The sequence below is a fragment of the Pristiophorus japonicus genome, unplaced genomic scaffold (assembly GCF_044704955.1).
Source record: "Pristiophorus japonicus isolate sPriJap1 unplaced genomic scaffold, sPriJap1.hap1 HAP1_SCAFFOLD_780, whole genome shotgun sequence".
Taxonomy (NCBI): Eukaryota; Metazoa; Chordata; class Chondrichthyes; family Pristiophoridae; genus Pristiophorus; species Pristiophorus japonicus.
The window spans coordinates 111,630-132,887 of NW_027254697.1; the positions used below are offsets into that span (position 1 = coordinate 111,630).

The 21,258-nt window shown below is 46.7% G+C and overlaps 1 protein-coding gene across 3 annotated transcripts in view; it reads left to right on the forward strand.

Moving 5' to 3' along the window:
• The window catches only part of hsf2bp (heat shock transcription factor 2 binding protein), a 121,084-nt gene that overhangs the window by 52,823 nt on the left and 47,003 nt on the right, over positions 1-21,258 (forward strand). For all 3 annotated transcript variants that reach the window (XM_070874322.1, XM_070874324.1, XM_070874323.1), the window contains one exon: positions 2,200-2,341. In XM_070874322.1, the coding sequence (XP_070730423.1) occupies positions 2,200-2,341 (142 nt within the window). The remainder of the gene's footprint in view (positions 1-2,199; positions 2,342-21,258) is intronic.

Below are 21,258 nucleotides of genomic sequence, written 5' to 3' on the forward strand. Positions count from 1 at the left end.
TCCCAGAAACGACCGCAGCTCCGTCACGTTCTGTGGCCTCGGTGCGTTCTCGATTGCCTCCGTCTTCTCGTTGGTGGGCCTGATGCCGTCCGCCGCAATCCTCCTTCCCAAGAACTCCACTTCAGGCGCCAGGAAAACACACTTCGAGCGTTTTAACCTGAGCCCCACGCGGTTGAGTCGACTAAGAACGTCCTCCAGGTTCTGCAGGTGCTCGACTGTGTTCCGACCTGTGACCAAGATGTCGTCGTGGAAGATCACGGTGTGCGGGACCGACTTTAGTAAACTTTCCATGTTTCTCTGGAATATCGCCGCCGCTGATCAGATTCCAAACGGGCATCTGTTATAAACAAAAAGACCTTTGTGCGTGTCGGTGCAGGTGAGGGCCTTCAATGATTCCTCCAGTTCCTGCGTCAAGTCAGATCCAGCTTCGTGAACGTCTTTCCTTTCGCCAGCGTTGCAAAGTGGTCGTCGGCTTTTGGTAGTGGGTATTGGTCCTGCCGGGAGAAACGATTGATAGTTATTTTGTAATTGCCACAGATTCTGTCGGTGTCATCTCCCAAAGGACTGGCCCACTCGCTGAACTCGATCGGTGAAATGATGCCCTCTCGTTGCAGCCGGTCTAGCTCGATCTCTACCCTTTCGCTCATCATGTACGGTACTGCTCTCGCCTTGTGATGGATGGGTCGCGCCCCCGGAATTAGGTGGATCTGCACTTTGCTCCTTGGAATTTCCCGATGCCTGGTTCGAACAGCGAAGGAAATTTGTTTAAGACCTGGGCACAAGAAGTGTCGTCAGCGGGCGAAAGCGCTCGGACATCGTCCCAGTTCCAGCGTATCTTTCCCAGCCAGCTCCTGCCGAGCAGCGTGGGACCATCGCCTGGTACCACCCAGAGTGGTAGCTTGTGCACCGCTCCATCGTAGGAGATCTTTACGGTAGCACTGCCGATTATAGGAATCAGTTCTTTAGTGTAAGTTCTTAATCTCGTGCGAACTGGAGTTAAGACTGGCCTTGAGGCCTTGTTGCACCACAACCTTTCAAAGTCTTTTTGCCCATGGTGGACTAGCTCGCGCCCATGTCCAGCTCCATTGACACCGGGAGCCCATTTAGTTCAACATTCAGCATTATCGGGGGACAATTCGTGGTGAATGTGTGCACCCCATGTACCTCTGCCTCCTCTATCTGAGGCTCTGGTTCGTAGTGATACTCGTCGTGATCCTTCGTAGTGACCCTTGATGGTGGACTCAGACATCTGCGGACGTGTAGCTGCAGGTATGTGTGACCTACAGTGTACGTTACGATTCGAAAACAACATCACTTTGTTCGCAGCACTTGTGTGCTGAGAGATTTCAAATTCGCAATGTCCTGCAAGGCGACTTAACTCGGCGACATAACTCACCACTTCCGTGCCTTCAGGTGTAGAACTGGTACCTCGCCATCAGAACGCTTTCCTTCGGGTTCAAATGCTCTCGGACCAGTGTGCACAAATCGTCGTACGATTTCCCCGTGGGTTTCGCTGGAGTGAGCAGATTCTTCATGAGGCCATACGTTGGTGCCCCACAGACGGTGAGGAGGATCGCTCTACGTTTGGCAGTGCTCTCTTCCCCATCTAGCTCATTGGCCACGAAGTATTGGTCGAGTCACTCCACAAAAGTTTCCCAATCATCTCCCTCCGAAAATTTCTCCAGGATGCCCACTGTTCTCTGCTTCTTTGGGTTCGCTATCTGTATCTCGTCGCTAGTTGTTGTGTATGGAGAAAGAGTCAGACTGAACACTGTGAGCTCAAAGTGAAGTGTAACCTTACTCTTTTATTGCAGGTCTCCAGAGTGACTCTCCAACCTGTGAGGCCTCCTTAAATTCCTGTGCTCCCAAGGGATTATGGGATCCCTTGGGACTTCAGGGGCTGAGCCCTCTGGTGGCTGTACAGGGTATATACAAGTCCACATATATAACACTTTGCTTGAGTCTTGAGTTGAAGTTGATTTATTAAGTGATTGCTAATTAATTTGTTTCACCACAATAAGTTCAAGCAGTGTCATGCAGAAATTTATATTCTGTATGTACGGCATTTGCTACTTAAAACTAACCATAGAATTTTATTCATTGTTTTAAATTCTTGGGCAGTGTCGAAATATGTTTGTGTTGTCTGCATATTAAGTATTTTAGTTATGAATAGGAACTTTTTTTTAAATTAATGAATAGAGCAAAGCAGAAAGTTTTTTCCGTATTGTGGGACAGACAATAGAAAGTTTTGTGAAATCTCTCGATGGAAGTATCAAGGAACAGCAGAATCTGGATTCAGATGAAAATCAGTTCGTTCTGGCATTGGCAGGAATTGTAACAAGTAAGTCTCGAGTTCCTGGTTAAAATAAATGTTTGTGTTCTATATAGCATTCCTAATTCCTTCGGCAATTCCCCACTTCCTATCAACATATATAGCAATGCATACAATCCCTGAAAATTCCGGTTTGGCATAGAAATGTGCTCCCTAACATTACCTGTCTGCACCCCTGCCTCAACTTATCTACTGTTGTTACCCGAGACTCGAGCATTCCAATGGCTGGCCTTCCATTTCCCACCTTCCATAAACTTCAGCTCATCCAAGCCTCTGCTGCCCTTATCTAAAACCCGTACAGTTGTCACCTCGGCATCAAATTCAGACAAGGCAAAGGCACACCCAGCCTAGTTAAGAACATAAGAAATAGGAACAGGAGTAGGCCATACGGCCCCTTGAGCCTGCTCCGCCATTCAATAAGATCATGGCTGATTCGATCATGGACTCGGCTCATCTTCCCCACCCGCTCCCCATAACCCCATATTCCCTTATCGTTTAAGAAACTGTCTATTTCTGTCTTAAATGTATTCAATGTTCCAGCTTCCACAGCTCTCTGAGGCAGCAAATTCCACAGATTTACAACCCCCAGAGAGAAGGAATTTCTCCTCATCTCTGTTTTAAAATGGGCGGCCCCTTATTCTAAGATTATGCCCTCTAGTTCTAGTCTCCTCCATCAGTGGAAACATCCTCTCTGCATCCACCCTGTCAAGTCCCCTCATAATCTTATATGTTTCAATAAGATCTCCTCTCATTCTCCTGAATTCCAATGAGTAGAGGTCCAACCTACTCAACCTTTCCTCATAAGTCAACCCCCTCATCTCCGGCATCAACCAAGTGAACCTTCTCTGAACTGCTTTCAAAGCAAGTATATCCTTTCGTAAATATGGAAACCAAAACTGCATGCAGTGTCCCAGGTGTGGCCTCACCAATACCTTATATAGTTGTAGCAAGACTTCCCTGCTTTTATACTCCACCCCCTTTGCAATAAAGGCCAAGATACCATTGGCCTTCCTGATCACTTCCAGTACGTGCATACTATCCTTTCATGCACAAGTACCCCCAGGTCCCGCTGTATCACTTAACCCTGCAAAGTCCTCCTAACTAACAGCTGGGCACTGGTGCCAAAGTTAGAGCGCTGTCCCACAAATGACATAGTCATACTCACAGAATCATACCTATCAACCAATGTCCCAGACTGCTCCATCACCTTCCTTGGGCATATCCTTTCTCACCAGCAAGGCAGACACCAGAGCTGGGGGCACAGTGGAATATAATCGGGGGGAGTGGTCCTGGGAGTCATTAACCTTTACTCAGGCCGCCTTGAAGTCTCATGGCTTCAGGTCAAAAATGAACAAGGAAACCTCTGACTGATAACTATCTCCCTCCCTCAGCCGATTAATTTAATCAGTATACCATGTTGAACACCACTGTGGGTAGCTTCCTCTTTCCTGGGTCCCGACCTTGCTGTTGGCCCATGCTGTACCTTTCCTGGGTCCCGTGCTCACTGTTGGCCCGTGCTGTACCTTTCCTGGGTCCCGACCTTGCTGTTGGCCCGTGCTGTACCTTTCCTGGGTCCCGACCTCACTGTTGGCCCGTGCTGTACCTTTCATGGGTCCAAACCTCACTGTTGGCCCGTGCTGTACCTTTCCTGGGTCCCAACCTTGCTGTTGGCCCGTGCTGTACCTTTCCTGGGTCTAAACCTCACTGTTGGTCCATGTTGTACCTTTCCTGGGTCCCGACCTTGCAATTGGCCCGTGCTGTACCTTTCCTGGGTCTAGACCTCACTGTTGGCCCGTGCTGTACCTTTCCTGGGTCCCGACCTTGCAATTGGCCCATGCTGTACCTTTCCTGGGTCTAGACCTCACTGTTGGCCCGTGTTGTACCTTTCCTGGGTCCCGACCTTGCAATTGGCCCATGCTGTACCTTTCCTGGGTCCCGACCTTGCAATTGGCCCATGCTGTACCTTTCCTGGGTCTAGACCTCACTGTTGGCCCGTGCTGTAACTTTCCTGGGTCTAGACCTCACTGTTGGCCCGTGCTGTACCTTTCCTGGGTCTAGACCTACTGTTGGCCCGTGCTGTATCTTTCCTGGGTCTAAACCTCACTGTTGGTCCATGCTGTACTTTTCCTGGGTCCCGACCTTGCAATTGGCCCATGCTGTACCTTTCCTGGGTCTAGACCTCACTGTTGGCCCGTGTTGTACCTTTCCTGGGTCCCGACCTTGCAATTGGCCCATGCTGTACCTTTCCTGGGTCTAGACCTCACTGTTGGCCCGTGTTGTACCTTTCCTGGGTCCCGACCTTGCAATTGGCCCATGCTGTACCTTTCCTGGGTCTAGACCTCACTGTTGGCCCGTGTTGTACCTTTCCTGGGTCCCGACCTTGCAATTGGCCCATGCTGTACCTTTCCTGGGTCTAGACCTCACTGTTGGCCCGTGCTGTACCTTTCCTGGGTCTAGACCTCACTGTTGGCCCATGCTGTACCTTTCCTGGGTCCCGACCTCACTGTTGGCCCGTGTTGTACCTTTCCTGGGCCTAGACCTCTCTGTTGGCCCGTGTTGTACCTTTCCTGGGTCCCGACCTTGCAATTGGCCCACGCTGTACCTTTCCTGGGTCTAGACCTCACTGTTGGCCCGTGCTGTACCTTTCCTGGGTCTAGACCTCACTGTTGGCCTGTGCTGTACCTTTCCTGGGTCTAGACCTCACTGTTGGCCCGTGCTGTACCTTTCCTGGGTCTAGACCTCACTGTTGGCCCGTGCTGTACCTTTCCTGGGTCCTGACCTCACTGTTGGCCCGTGCTGTACCTTTCCTGGGTCTAGACCTCACTGTTGGCCCGTGCTGTACCTTTCCTGGGTCTAGACCTCACTGTTGGCCCGTGCTGTACCTTTCCTGGGTCTAGACCTCACTGTTGGCCCGTGCTGTACCTTTCCTGGGTCTAGACCTCACTGTTGGCCTGTGCTGTACCTTTCCTGGGTCTAGACCTCACTGTTGGCCCGTGCTGTACCTTTCCTGGGTCCAAACCTCACTGTTGGCCCGTGCTGTACCTTTCATGGGTCCAAACCTCACTGTTGGCCCGTGCTGTACCTTTCCTGGGTCCTGACCTCACTGTTGGCCCGTGCTGTACCTTTCCTGGGTCCAAACCTCACTGTTGGCCCGTGCTGTACCTTTCCTGGGTCCCGACCTCACTGTTGGCCCGTGCTGTACCTTTCATGGGTCCAAACCTCACTGTTGGCCCGTGCTGTACCTTTCCTGGGTCCCGACCTCACTGTTGGCCCGTGCTGTACCTTTCCTGGGTCTAGACCTCACTGTTGGCCCGTGCTGTACCTTTCCTGGGTCTAGACCTCACTGTTGGCCCGTGCTGTACCTTTCCTGGGTCCCGACCTCACTGTTGGCCCGTGCTGTACCTTTCCTGGGTCTAGACCTCACTGTTGGCCCGTGCTGTACCTTTCCTGGGTCCCGACCTCACTGTTGGCCCCTGCTGTACCTTTCCTGGGTCCCGACCTCACTGTTGGCCCGTGCTGTACCTTTCCTGGGTCCCGACCTCACTGTTGGCCCGTGCTGTACCTTTCCTGGGTCCTCGCCGCCCGCCGATTCCAGGCGAGCCCCAGGAGGACAGAGAAAAAGCTTCAAGGACACCCTCAAAGCCTCCTTGAAAAAATGTAACATCCCCACCGACTCGTGGGAATCCCTGGCCCAAGACTGCTGAAAGTGGAGGAGAAGCATCTGAGAAGCCGCCGAACACTTTAATTCTCCTCGCCAGGAGCACGCGGAAGCCAAGCGCAGACAACGGCAGGAACGTACGACAAATCAAGCACCAACCCCCCACCCCCCCCCCCCCCCCGCGTCCCTCAAACCTCCCTCTGCCCCACCTGTGACAGAGATTAGAGATCCCGCATGGGTCTCATCAATCGCCTTAGAACAAATTTTAGTGTGGAAGCAATTCATCCTCGACTCCGAGGGACTGCCAAAGAACAAAAAGGGTAGTTTCCCTCTTATATTCTGAGTGCAGGGACTTCGATGTCCATCACCAGAGTAGCTCAGTAGTACCACCACTGATAAAGCTGGCCAAGTCTGAAAGACATAGCTTCCAGACTGGGCTTCCAGCAGGAGGTAAAAGAATCAACATAAGGGGATAACTTACCTGAAGTCGTCCTCACCATCCAGCTGTCACAGATGCACCTGTCCCTGACGGTATTGGTGGAATGACCACGGCCTAGTCCTTGTGGAGACCAAGTCCTGTCTTCACACTGAGGACATACTCCACTGTGTCATGTAGCACTACCACCTTGCCAAGTGCATTAGGAACAGATCTAGCATTACAAAAGACAAGACTGAAGCATTCACAACCATCTTCAGCCAGAATTGCCGAGTGGATAATCCTTTTCTGCCTCCTCCTGTGGTCCCCACCATCACAGATGCCAGTCTTCAGAAAATTAGATTCACTCTATGTGATACCAAGAAATGGCTGAGTGCACTGGTCATGGCAAAAGTTACAGGCCCTGACAGCATCTCATAGAAACATAGAAAATAGGTGCAGGAGTAGGCCATTCGGCCCTTCGAGCCTGCACCGCCATTCAATGAGTTCATGGCTGAACATGCAACTTCAGTACCCCATTCCTGCTATCTCGCCATACCCCTTGATCCCCCGAGTAGAAAGGACTACATCTAACTCCTTTTTGAATATATTTAGTGAATTGGCCTCAACAACTTTCTGTGGTAGAGAATTCCACAGGTTCACCACTCTCTGGATGAAGAAGTTTCTCCTCATCTTGGTCCTTAGACTGTGACCCCTGGTTCTGGACTTCCCCAACATTGAGAACATTCTTCCTGCATCTAACCTGTCTAAACCTGTCATAATTTTAAACGTTTCTATGAGATCCCCTCTCATTCTTCTGAACTCCAGTGAATACAAGCCCAGTTGATCCAGTCTTTCTTGATAGGTCAGTCCCGCCATCCCGGGAATCAGTCTGGTGAACCTTCGCTGCACTCCCTCAATAGCAAGAATATCCTTCCTCAAGTTAGGAGACCAAAACTGTACACAATACTCCAGGTGTGGTCTCACCAAGGCCCTGTACAACTGTAGTAACACCTCCCTGCCCCTGTACTCAAATCTCCTCGCTATGAAGGCCAACATGCCATTTGCTTTCTTAACCGCCTGCTGTACCTGCATGCCAACCTTCAATGACTGATGTACCATGACACCCAGGTCTCGTTGCACCTCCCCTTTTCCTAATTTGTCACCATTTAGATAATAGTCTGTCTCTCTGTTTTTACCACCAAAATGGATAACCTCACATTTATCCACATTATACTTCATCTGCCATGCATTTGCCCACTCACCTAACCTATCCAAGTCACTCTGCAGCCTCATAGCATCCTCCTCGCAGCTCACACTGCTACCCAACTTAGTGTCATCCGCAAATTTGGAGATACTACATTTAATCCCCTCGTCTAAATCATTAATGTACAATGTAAACAGCTGGGGCCCCAGCACAGAACCTTGCGGTACCCCACTAGTCACTGCCTGCCATTCTGAAAAGTACCCATTTACTCCTACTCTTTGCTTCCTGTCTGACAACCAGTTCTCAATCCACATCAGCACACTACCCCAATCCCATGTGCTTTAACTTTGCACATTAATCTCTTGTGTGGGACCTTGTCGAAAGCCTTCTGAAAGTCCAAATACACCACATCAACTGGTTCTCCCTTGTCCACTCTACTGGAAACATCCTCAAAAAATTCCAGAAGATTTGTCAAGCATGATTTCCCTTTCACAAATCCATGCTGACTTGGACCTATCATGTCACCATCCTTAATAATTGATTCCATCATTTTACCCACTACTGATGTCAGGCTGACCGGTCTATAATTCCCTGTTTTCTCTCTCCCTCCTTTTTTAAAAAGTGGGGTTACATTGGCTACCCTCCACTCGATAGGAACTGATCCAGAGACTATGGAATGTTGGAAAATGACTGTCAATGCATCTGCTATTTCCAAGGCCACCTCCTTAAGTACTCTGGGATGCAGACCATCAGGCCCTGGGGATTTATCGGCCTTCAATCCCATCAATTTCCCCAACACAATTTCCCGACTAATAAGGATTTCCCTCAGTTCCTCCTCCTTACTAAACCCTCTGACCCCTTTTATATCCGGAAGATTGTTTGTGTCCTCCTTAGTGAATACCGGACCAAAGTACTTGTTCAATTGGTCTGCCATTTCTTTGTTCCCCGTTTTGACTTCCCCTGATTCTGACTGCAGGGGACCTATGTTTGTCTTTACTAACCTTTTTCTCTTTACATATCTATAGAAACTTTTGCAGTCCGTTTTAATATTCCCAGCAAGCTTCCTCTAGTACTCTATTTTCCCTGCCCTAATCAAACCCTTTGTCCTCCTCTGCTGAGTTCTAAATTTCTCCCAGTCCCCGGGTTCGCTGCTATTTCTGGCCAATTTGTATGCCACTTCATTGGCTTTAATACTATCCCTGATTTCCTTTGATAGCCACGGTTGAGCCACCTTCCCTTTTTTATTTTTTACGCCAGACAGGGATGTACAATTGTTGTAGTTCATCCATGCGGTCTCTGCCATTGCCCATCCACTGTCAACCCCTTAGGTATCATTTGCCAATCTATCCTAGCCAATTCACGCCTCATACCTTCAAAGTTACCCTTCTTTAAGTTCTGGACCATGGTCTCTGAATTAACTGTTTCATTCTCCATCTTAATTTAGAATTCCACCATATTATGGTCACTCTTCCCCAAGGGGCCTCGCACAACGAGATTGCTAATTAATCCCCTCTCATTACACAAGACCCAGTCTAAGATGGCCTCCCCCCTAGTTGGTTCCTCGACATACTGGTCTAGAAAACCATCCCTTATGCACTCCAGGAAATCCTCCTCCACCGTATTGCTTCCAGTTTGGTTAGCCCAATCTATATGCATATTAAAGTCACCCATGATAACTGTTGCACCTTTATTACATGCACCCCTAATTTCCTGTTTGATGCCCTCCCCAACATCACTACTACTGTTTGGAGGTCTGTACACAATTCCCACTAACGTTTTTTGCCCTTAGATGTTCTGCAGCTCTACCCATATAGATTCCACATCATCCAAGCTAATGTCCTTCCTAACTATTGCATTAATCTCCTCTTTAACCAGCAATGCTACCCCACCTCCTTTTCCTTTTATTCTATCCTTCCTGAATGTCGAATACCCTTGGATGTTGAGTTCCCAGCCCTGATCATCCTAGAGCCACGTCTCTGTAATCCCAATCACATCATATCTGTTAACCTCTACTTGCACAGTTAATTGATGCACCTTGTTACGGATACTCCTTGCATTAAGACACAAAGCCTTCAGGCTTGTTTTTTTAACACCCTTTGTCCTTTTAGAATTATGATGTAGTGTGGCCCTTTTTGTTTCTTGCCTTTGTTTACTCGGCCTTCCACTATTGCTTTTTACCTTTCTACCATCTGTTTCTGACTCCATATAACTTCGCCCTATCTCACTGCATAGGTTCCCATCCCCCTGCCATATTAGTTTAAACACTCCCGAACTGCATTAGCAAATGTTACCCCTAGGACATCTCGGCTGTAGTTCTGCAGACATGACTCCACAACCAGTCATGCACCTAGCTAAGCTGTTCCAGTACAAGTACAACTCTGACATCGACCCGACAATGCCGAAGATTGCCCAGGTATGTCCTGTCCATGTAAAGCAGGACAAATTCAAACTGGCCAATTGCCAATTACCGTCCTATCAGCCTAATCTCAATCTTCAACAAAGTGATGGAAGCAGTCATCAACAGTGGAATCAAGTGGCACTTACTCACCAATAGCCTGCTCACCAATGAACGGTTTGGGTTCCACCAGGACCACTCAGCTCCAGACCTCATCACTGAAATGTGGACACGACTTGAATTCCAGAGGTGAGGTGACAGTGACTGCCCTTGACATCAAGGTAGCATTTGACTGAGTGTGAAACCAAGGAGCCTGAGTAAAACTGAAGTTAATAGGGATCAGAGCAGAAACTATCCACTGGCTGGAATCATACCTAGCACAAAAAAGATGGTTGTTGCAGGCTAATCATCTCAGTCCCAGGACATCGCTGCACGAGTTCCTCGGGGCAGTGCCCTCGGCCCAACCATCTTGAGATGAAGGGGTTGTCATCTGAAGGAAGGTTGAGCAGGTTGGGCCAGTACTCATTGGAGTTTAGAAGAATGAGAGGTGATGTTATTGAAACGTAGAAGATTCTGAGGGGGCTTGACAGGGTAGCTGCAGAGAGGATGTTTCCCCTCGTGGGGGAATCTAGAACTAGGGGGCATCATTTCAGAATAAGGGGCCGCCCATTTAAAACGAAAATGAGGAGGAATTTCTTCTCTCAGAGGATTGTGAATCTTTGGAATTCTCTGCCCCAGAGAGCTGTGGAGGTTGGGTCATTGAATGTATTTAAGATGGAGAGACAAATTTTTGAGCGATAAAGGAGTCGAGCGTTATGGAGAGCGGGCGGGGAAGTGGAGCTGAGTCCATGATCGGATCAGCCATGATCTTATTGAATGGCGAAGCAGGCGCGAGGGGCCAAATGGCCTACTCCTGCTCCTATATAGAAACATAGAAATTAGGTGCAGGAGGAGGCCATTCGGTCCTTTGAGCCTGCACCGCCATTCAATAATATCATGACTGATCATTCAACCTCAGTACCCCTTTCCTGCTTTCTCTCCATACCCCTTGATCCCTTTGGCCGTAAGGGCCATATCTAACTCCCTATTTCTTATGTTCTTGTGTATCTTCAGCTGCTTCATCAATAACTTTCCCTCCACCTTCTCAGCTCCAAGAATAACAATCCCAGCTTCGCTATTCTCCCCATAACTGATGCCCCTTATCCCAGTTTTATTCTCTGATTCGCTGTTTGGGTATTGGGCATATTAAGCTGCTATTTGTGATTGTGCTGCCTGAACTTTGTTGGGGCTGCCTAAAAGTTGGAGTCATCAGCCCAGGAAGGGTGGACAGCCTGATTGCTACCAGAAATGTGGAGCTGAACCTGCTTCTCCTACACTTTGCCCCATTTTCTGTGGCAAATTCAAATTTCAGTGGGGGAATCATTGTACCAAGGAGGTGTGTCTCGAAGGAGTTCCTGGGCTTTCCCAGGAGATTCTGCCTGTTAGGCCCAACGCCTGCTGACAGCTCTGTTATGTGCCTAGTGAAGGCCTGAACCTTTGCTAGTGTAGGTAAATAAAAAGATAAGAAATAGGAGCAGGAGTAAGCCATTCGGCCCCTTGAGCCTGCTCTGCCATTCAATAAGATCATGACATCGACCTCAACTCCTTTTACTAAGCTGAGAAGTGATTTAGCCAAAGTGGACTGCAAATAACTACTTGAATGTAACTCAGTGTCAGAGCAGTGGGAGACATTCCAGTGGGAGGGTACAGAGCAAGTATGTACCCTTGTAGAAAAAGGGTGGTACTAACAAATCTAGAGTCCCTGGGATGTCAAGGCACATACATGGTAGGACAAAGAAAAAAATGGAAGCTTATGACAGTTACCGAGGGCTCAATACTGCAGAAACCCTCGAGGAGTATAGAAAGTGCAGGGGTGAAATTAAAAAGAAAATTAGAAAGCAAAGAGAGAGCTTGAAAATGTTTTGGTAAGTAAAATCAAGGAAATCCCAAAGATGTTTTATAAATACATTAGGAGCAAGAGGATAACTAGAGAAAGGGTGAGGCCTATTAGAGACCATCAAGGTAATCTGTGTGAAGGCAGAAGACGTGGGTAAGATTCTTAATGAATACTTTGCATGCGTTTTCACAAAAGAGAGGGGCAATGCAGACATTGCAATCAGGGAGGAGTGTGAAATATTAGATGAAATAAACAGTGAGAGAGGAAGATATTAAGGGGTTTAGCATCTTTGAAAGTGGATAAACTCCCATTCCCGGATGAAATGTATCCCAGGCTGTTAAGAGAAGCAAATGAGGAAATAACAGAGGCTCTGACCATCATTTTCCAGTCTTTTCTGGCTACAGGTGCGGTGCTAGGGGACGAGAGGACTGCTAATAGAAACATAGAAAATAGGTGCAGGAGCAGGCCATTCAGCCCTTTGAGCCTGCACCGCCATTCAATGAGTTCATGGCTGAACATGAAACTTCAGTACCCCATTCCTGCTTTCTTGCCATACCCCTTGATCCCCCGAGTAGTAAAGACTTCATCTAACTCCCTTTTGAATATATTTAGTGAATTGGCCTCAACTACTTTCTGTGGTAGATAATTCCACAGGTTCACCACTCTGGGTGAAGAAGTTTCTCCTCATCTCGGTCCTAAATGGCTTACCCCTTATCCTTCGACTGTGACCCCTGGTTCTGGACTTCCCCCAACATTGGGAACATTCTTCCTGCATCTAACCTGTCTAAACCCGTCAGAATTTTAAACGTTTCTATGAGGTCCCCTCTCATTCTTCTGAACTCCAGTGAATACAAGCCCAGTTGATCCAGTCTTTCTTGATAGGTCAGTCCCACCATCCCGGGAATCAGTCTGGTGAATCTTCGCTGCACTCCCTCAATAGCAAGAATGTCCTTCCTCAAGTTAGGAGACCAAAACTCTACACAATACTCCAGGTGTGGCCTCACCAAGGTCCTGTACAACTGTAGCAACACCTCCCTGCCCCTTTACTCAAATCCCCTCGCTATGAAGGCCAACATGCCATTTGCTTTCTTAACCGCCTGCTGTACCCGCATGCCAACCTTCAATGACTGATGTACCATGACACCCAGGTCTCGTTGCACCTTCCCTTTTCCTAATCTGTCACCATTCAGATAATAGTCTGTCTCTCTGTTTTTACCACCAAAGTGGATAACCTCACATTTATCCACATTATACTTCATCTGCCATGCATTTGCCCACTCACCTAACCTATCCAAGTCACTCTGCAGCCTCATAGCATCCTCCTCGCAGCTCACACTGCCACCCAACTTAGTGTCATCCGCAAATTTGGAGATACTACATTTAATCCCCTCGTCTAAATCATTAATGTACAATGTAAACAGCTGGGGCCCCAGCACAGAACCTTGCGGTACCCCACTAGTCACTGCCTGCCATTCTGAAAATTACCCATTTACTCCTACTCTTTGCTTCCTGTCTGCCAACCAGTTCTCAATCCACGTCAGCACACTACCCCCAATCCCATGTGCTTTAACTTTGCACATTAATCTCTTGTGTGGGACCTTGTCGAAAGCCTTCTGAAAGTCCAAATATAGCACATCAACTGGTTCTCCTTTGTCCACTTTACTGGAAACATCCTCAAAAAATTCCAGAAGATTTGTCAAGCACGATTTCCCTTTCACAAATCCATGCTGACTTGGACCTATCATGTCACCATTTTCCAAATGCGCTGCTATGACATCCTTAATAATTGATTCCATCATTTTACCCACTACTGAGGTCAGGCTGACCGGTCTATAATTCCCTGTTTTCTCTCTCCCTCCTTTTTTAAAAAGTGGGGTTACATTGGCTACTCTCCACTCGATAGGAACTGATCCAGAGTCAATGGAATGTTGGAAAATGACTGTCAATGCATCTGCTATTTCCAAGGCCACCTCCTTAAGTACTCTGGGATGCAGTCCATCAGGCCCCGGGGATTTATCGGCCTTCAATCCCATCAATTTCCCCAACACAATTTCCCAACTAATAAAGATTTCCCTCAGTTCCTCCTCCTTACTAGACCCTCTGACTCCTTTTATATCCGGAAGGTTGTTTGTGTCCTCCTTAGTGAATACCGAACCAAAGTACTTGTTCAATTGGTCTACCATTTCTTTGTTCCCCGTTATGACTTCCCCTGATTCTGACTGCAGGGGACCTACGTTTGTCTTTACTAACCTTTTTCTCTTTACATACCTATAGAAACTTTTGCAATCCGCCTTAATGTTCCCTGCAAGCTTCTTCTCGTACTCCATTTTCCCTGCCCTAATCAAACCCTTTGTCCTCCTCTGCTGAGTTCTAAATTTCTCCCAGTCCCCAGGTTCGCTGCTATTTCTGGCCAATTTGTATGCCACTTCCTTGGCTTTAATACTATCCCTGATTTCCCTAGATAGCCACCGTTGAGCCACCTTCCCTTTTTTATTTTTACGCCAGACAGGAATGTACAATTGTTGTAATTCATCCATGCGGTCTCTAAATGTCTGCCATTGCCCATCCACAGTCAACCCCTTCAGTATCATTCGCCAATCTATCCTAGCCAATTCATGCCTCATACCTTCAAAGTTACCCTTCTTTAAGTTCTGGACCATGGTCTCTGAATTAACTGTTTCATTCTCCATCCTAATGCAGAATTCCACCATATTATGGTCACTCTTCCCCAAGGGGCCTCGCACAATGAGATTGCTAATTAATCCTCTCTCATTACACAACACCCAGTCTAAGATGGCCTCCCCCCTAGTTGGTTCCTCGACATATTGGTCTAGAAAACCATCCCTTATGCACTCCAGGAAATCATCCTCCACCATATTGCTTCCAGTTTGGTTAGCCCAATCTATGTGCATATTAAAGTCACCCATTATAACTGCTGCACCTTTATTGCATGCACCCCTAATTTCCTGTTTGATGCCCTCCCCAACATCACTACTACTGTTTGGAGGTCTGTACACAACTCCCACTAACGTTTTTTGCCCTTTGGTGTTCTGCAGCTCTACCCATATAGATTCCACATCATCCAAGCTAATGTCTTTCCTAACTATTGCATTAATCTCCTCTTTAACCGTTGTACCTTTGTATAAAAAGGGAGAAAGGGACAGACCGAGTAATTACAGGCCAGTCAGCCTAACCTCGGTGGTGGGAAAATTATTGGAAAAATTCCTGAGGGATGAGATAAACCTTCATTTAGAAAGACATGGATTTCTTCAGGGAAGATCATATCTGACTAACTTGATTGAATTTTTTGAGGAGGTAACACGGAGGGTCGATGAGGGCAGTGCGTATGATGTAGTGTTTATGGATTTTAGCAAGGCTTTTGATAAGGTCCCGCAAGGCAGACTGATCACGAAAGTAAAAGCCCATTGGAACCAGGGCCAAGTGTCAAGTTGGATCCAAGATTGGCTCAAAGGCAGGAAGCCATGGGTAATTGTCGATGACCATTTTTGTGACTGGAAGGATGTATCCAGTGGGATTCCGCAGGGCTCACTACTGGGTCCCTTGCTTTTTGTGGTATATATCAATGATTTAGACTTGATTGTAGGGAGTATGATTAAAAAGTTTGCAGATGATACAAAAATTGGCTGTGTGGTTGATAATGAAGAAGAAAGCTGTGGACTGCAGGAAGATATCAATGAACTGGTCAGGTGGCAGAACAGTGACAACTTGAATTCAATCTGGAGAAGTGTGAGGTAATGCATTTGGGGAGGGCTAACAAGGCAAGGGAATACACATTAAATGGTAGGACATTAAAAAGTGTAGAGGAACAAAGTGACCTTGGAGTGCATGTCCACAGATCCCTGAAGGTAGCAGGCCAGGTAGATAAGATGGTTAAGAAGGCATACGGGATACTTGCCTTTATCAGCTGACGCATAGAAGATAAGAGCAGGGAGCTTTTGCTTGAACTGTATAAAACACTAGTTAGGCCACAGCTGGAGTACAGCATGCAGTTCTGGTCACCACATTACAGGAAATACCTGATTGCACTAGAGAGGGTACAGAGGAGATTTACGAGGATGTTGCCTGGACTGGAGAATTTTAGCTATAAGGAAAGATTGGATAGGGCTGGGGTTGTTTTTTTTTTGAATAGAGGAGGTTGAGGGAAGACCTTATTGAGGTGTATAAAATTCATCATCATAGGTAATTCCTCAGAATCGAGAAAGACTTGCTTCCACTCTTAAAATGAGTCCTTAGGTGGCTGAACAGTCCAATACGAAAATCACAGTCCCTGTCATAGGGAAAGGGTGGGTGGGATAGGTTTGCCGCATGCTCTTTCCGCTGCCTGCACTTGATTTCTGCATGGTCTCGGCGATGAGACTCGAGTGCTCAGCGCCCTCCCGGATGCACTTCCTCCACTTAGGGCGGTCTTTGGCCAGGGACTCCCAGGTGTCAGTGAGGATGTTGCACTTTATCAGGGAGGCTTTGAGGGTGTCCTTGTAACAGTTCCTCTGCCCACCTTTGGCTCGTTTACCTTGAAGGAGTTCTGAGTAGAGCGCTTGCTTTGGGAGTCTCGTGTCTGGCATGCAAACAATGTGGCCTGCCCAGCGGAGCTGATCAAGTGTGGTCAGTGCTTCAATGCTGGGGATGTTGGCTTGGTCGAGGACGCTAATGTTGGTGCATCTGTCCTCCCAGGGGATTTGTAGGATCTTGCGGAGACATCATTGGTCTTTAATAAGACACTCCAGAGTGAGGAACAGGTCTTAGGGGCCGGCTTATATACAGTGCTCCCCAGGGATGCTGGGATCCCTTGGGAATTCAGGGGATGAGCTCCCTGGTGGCGGAACATGGGAGTGCATGCTTTACAGATACACAACACCCTTTTTTAAAGATGGACACGATCACTGCATCTCTGAGGTCTCCCGGCATGCTCTCCTCCCTCCAGATGAGAGCGATGAGGTCATGTATTCGTGCCAATATTGCCTCTCCACCATACTTCAGTGCCTCAGTGGGGATTCCATCCGATCCCGTAGCCTTGTTGTTCTTAAGCTGTCTTATGGCTTTTCCTACCTCGTGCAGTGTTGGGGTTTTACTGTGGTGGTGGCAGGTAGCATGCTGCAGGATGGAGTCGAGAACACTCGAGTCAAAGGCAGAGTCTTGATTGAGGAGATCTTCGAAGTGCTCCTTCCAGCAGGCCCTGACAGCCTCGGTGTCCTTGATGAGTGTTTCCCCGTTCTTGGCCAGCAGTGGCGTATATAAAATTATGAGGTGCCTGGATAGAGTGGAGAGGAAGGATCCATTTCCCTTAACAGAGAGGTCAACAACCAGGGGGCATAGATTTAAAGTAATTGGTAGGAGGTTTAGAGGGGACACGATGGGCCAAAATGACCTCCTTCCGTGCTTTAAGTTTCTATGATTCTAGATCCACTTGCCTCTACTATCCCCATATCCCTTGATTCCCTTAATATTCAAAATACATCGATCTCAGCCTTGAATCTACTCAACGACTGAGCCTCCACATCTCTCTGAGTGAAGAAGTTTCTCCTCATTTTAGTCCTCAATGGCCGACCCTATATTCTGTGATTGTGACCCCTGGTTCTAGACTCCCCAGCCCGGGGGAAAACAGTCTCCCTGCATCTACCCTGTCAAGTCCTGTAGGAATTTTGTATGTTTCAATTAAATCACCTCTTATTCTTCTAAGCTCTAGAGAATATAGACCTAGTCTACTCAATCTCTCCTCATAGGACAATCCCCCCATCCCAGGAATCAGTCTGGTGAACCTTCGTTGCACTCCCTCTATGGCAACTATATCCTTCCTTCGGTAAGGAAATATCTTTACTCTTGTACCCAAATCCCCCTGTAACAAAGGCCAACATACCATTTGCTTTCTTAATTGCTTGCTGTCCCTGCATGTTAACTTTCAGTGATTAGTGTACAAGGACATCCAGGTCGCTCTGAATGCCAACATTTCCCAATCTCTCACCATTTAAAAAATACTCTGCTTTTCTATTTTTCCTTCCAAAGTGGATCACTTCACATTTCTCCACATTATATTCCATTTGCCATGTTCTTGCCCACTCACTTAGCCCGTCTGTATCCCCTTGAAGCCTCTTTGCATCCTCCTCACAACTTACATTCCCACCTGTTGCTTATCAGAAGAACATCAGAAATGGGCCTATTGAGCAGACTGGGTCTTTACTCGTTGGAGTTCAGAAGGATGAGGGGTGATCTTAGAGAAACATTTAAAATAATGAAAGGAATAGACAAGATAGAGGCAAAGAGGTTGTTTCCACTGGTCAGGGAGACTAGAACTAGGGGGCACAGCCTCAAAATACGGGGGAGCCAATTTAAAACCGAGTTGAGAAGGAATTTCTTCTCCCAGAGGGTTGTGAATCTGTGGAATTCTCTGCCCAAGGAAGCAGTTGAGGCTAGCTCATTGAATGTATTCAAATCACAGATAGATTTTTAACCAATATGGGAATTAAGGGTTACGGGGAGCGGGCGGGTAAATGGAGCTGAGTCCACGGCCAGATCAACCATGATCTTGTTGAATGGCGGAGCAGGCTCGAGGGGCTAAATGGCCTACTCCTGTTCCTAATTCTTATGTTCTTATGGGAGTAGGCCATTCGGCCCCTCAAGCCTGCTCCCCCATTCACTGAGATCATAGTTGAACTTCGACCTCATCTCTACTTTCCCGTCCAATCCCAATATCCCTTGATTCTCTTAATGTCCAAAAATCTATCAATCTCAGTCTTGAATATACTCAACGACTAATTCTGGAAGGTCATAACCAATGCATCCACTATCTCTGCAGCCACTTCTTTTAAATCCCTAGGATGTAGGCCGTCGGGTCCAGAGGATTTGTCAGCTTTCAGTCCCATTAATTTCTCCAGTACTATTGTTTACTAATGTTAATTCCTTTACATTCCTCACTCTCATTAGACCCTTGGCTCCCCACTATTTCCGGTATGTTTTTTTGCAACTTCTACTGTGAAGACAGATACAAAATATTTGTCTCTGCCATTTCCTTATTCCCCCATTATAATTTCTCCTGCCTCTGCCTCCAAGGGACTAAGACTTACTTTCGCTCCTCTTTGTACATACTTGTAGAACCTCTTACAAGCTGTTTTTATATTTCTATACTTCTATAGTTAGCCATGATTGGACCACTTTTTCTGTGGAGTTTTTGTTCCTCAGTTGAATGTATATTCGTTCAGAATTATGAATTGTTTCTTTAAATGCTTGCCATTGCTTATCTACCGTCATATCTTTTAATCTAATTTCCCAAGCTATCGAAGTCAACTCACCCCTCATAGCCCCATAATTGGCTTTGTGTAGAATTTAAGACTCTCGTTTCATATTTAACTACATCACTCTCAAACTCATAGGATTACATCGGATATACGGCCCAGAAACAGGCCATTCAGTCCATGCCGGCGTTTATGCCTGACTCGAGCCTCCTCCTGTTTTTCCTCACCTAAATCTATCAGCATAACCCTCTATTCCCTTCTCCCTCATATGCTTGTCCAGCCTCCCCTTAAATGCATCGATACTATTCCCCTCAACCACTCGCTGTGGCAGCGAGTTCCACATTCTCACCCCTCTCTGGGTAAAGAATGTTTTTCTGAATTCCCCATTGGATTTCTTGGTGACGATTTTATATTGATGGCCTCTACTTATGCTCTTCCCCACAAGTGGAAACATTTTCTCTGTATCCACTCTATCAAAACCTTTCATCATTTTAAAGACCTCTATAAGGTCACCCCTCATCCTTTTTATAGCCGGTTTTTCGGCCGGTGAGAGTTTCCACGTAAGATTTTTCCATAGTATCGCCCACATCTGAAGTCGCCTGCCGGGACCAAACCGCCCATGTGCAACGCCAAGAACAATTGCAGGCGTAAGTTTGGCCTCAACCGCCGGCGTCCAGATCGCCGAGAGACCCGCCTTGTAAACGCTGCTTAAACAGGGCAGTAAGGGGGGGCCCTGCAAAAAAAGGCAAGTTAAAGGATCTTTAATTAGTGTTGTTTAATGTTAACATGGCGATTAGGGTTAAAACTGTCTTGGGAATGGTTTGTACGTGTTTATTTTTTTTTTATTTTCCTCCCTCCCTAGGCCCAACCGCAGGCTTGGACCAAATTTTACTACTTACTGTCCATTCCGGTAACAACTGCCCATTTGTCTAACTTTGCACTTACCCGCTGAGAATGAGTGTGCAATGCCCATTTTCTCACCGGGCGATCCGTTCTACTTTTCCCTTCAAAATGGAAATTCTTGCCAGCTTTTTTCGCCGAACGTTAGTGGTCCTTCTCAGCGGGCAATCGGATGTTGAGAGCCTTTATGAAAAGTCTGGCCCTATACCTCTATAAATAAACCCTAGTTCTTGGTTTGCTTTTTATGGCCTTGCTAACCTATGTCACTACTTTTAGTGATTTGTGTATTTGTATCCGAGATCCCTTTGTTCCTCTACCCCACCCAGACTCACACCCTCCCAGTAATAAGTGACCTCCCTATTCTTCCTACCAACATACAATACCTCACATTTATCTGTGTTGGACTACATTTGCCAATTATTTGCCCATTCTGCAAGTTTATTAATCACCTCCTGTAATGTATTGCAGTCTCCTCAGTATTACATCTACATCTCTACTCTCTCTCTTACCTCTTCAAAACATTCTATGGTCAAGTAAGACTTTCCCTTTTGAAATCCATGCTGACTATTCATTATTATATTTTTGGTTTCTAGATGTTCTTTTATTTTCCCCTTTAGTCAGGATTCTATTATTTTTCCTACCACCGATGTTAAGCTGACTGGTCTGTAATTCCCTGGACATGTTCTATCCCTCTTTTTAAATATAAGTATTACGTTAGCTATCCACCAGTCCTCTGGCACTACACCTTTTTCTAATGAATGATTAAATATGTGTAGTAATGCCTCTGCTATCTCTTCCCTAGATTCAGGATCAGGGTGCTTTTATCCTCTTGAGTTTGATTAATTTATTTAATATATCCTCTCTTTTTATTTTAAATACACTTATCTCATCACTAATCTCATCATCCAATGTCCTATTCTATCTCGCTGGTAAATACTGAAGCAAAATAATTATTTAATATTTCTGCCATCTCTCTGTGGTATTATCCTATCTATCCCTTAATGGCCCTATTCCCATCCCAACCTTCCCTCTTTTATTGATGTGTCTGTAAAATATTTTACTATTTTGTTTTATGTCCCTTGATAATTTAATTTCATAGTTCCACTTTGCCGTCCTAATTGTTTTTTTGACTTCTCTCCAAATCTCTTCATGTTCTCCCTTATCATTC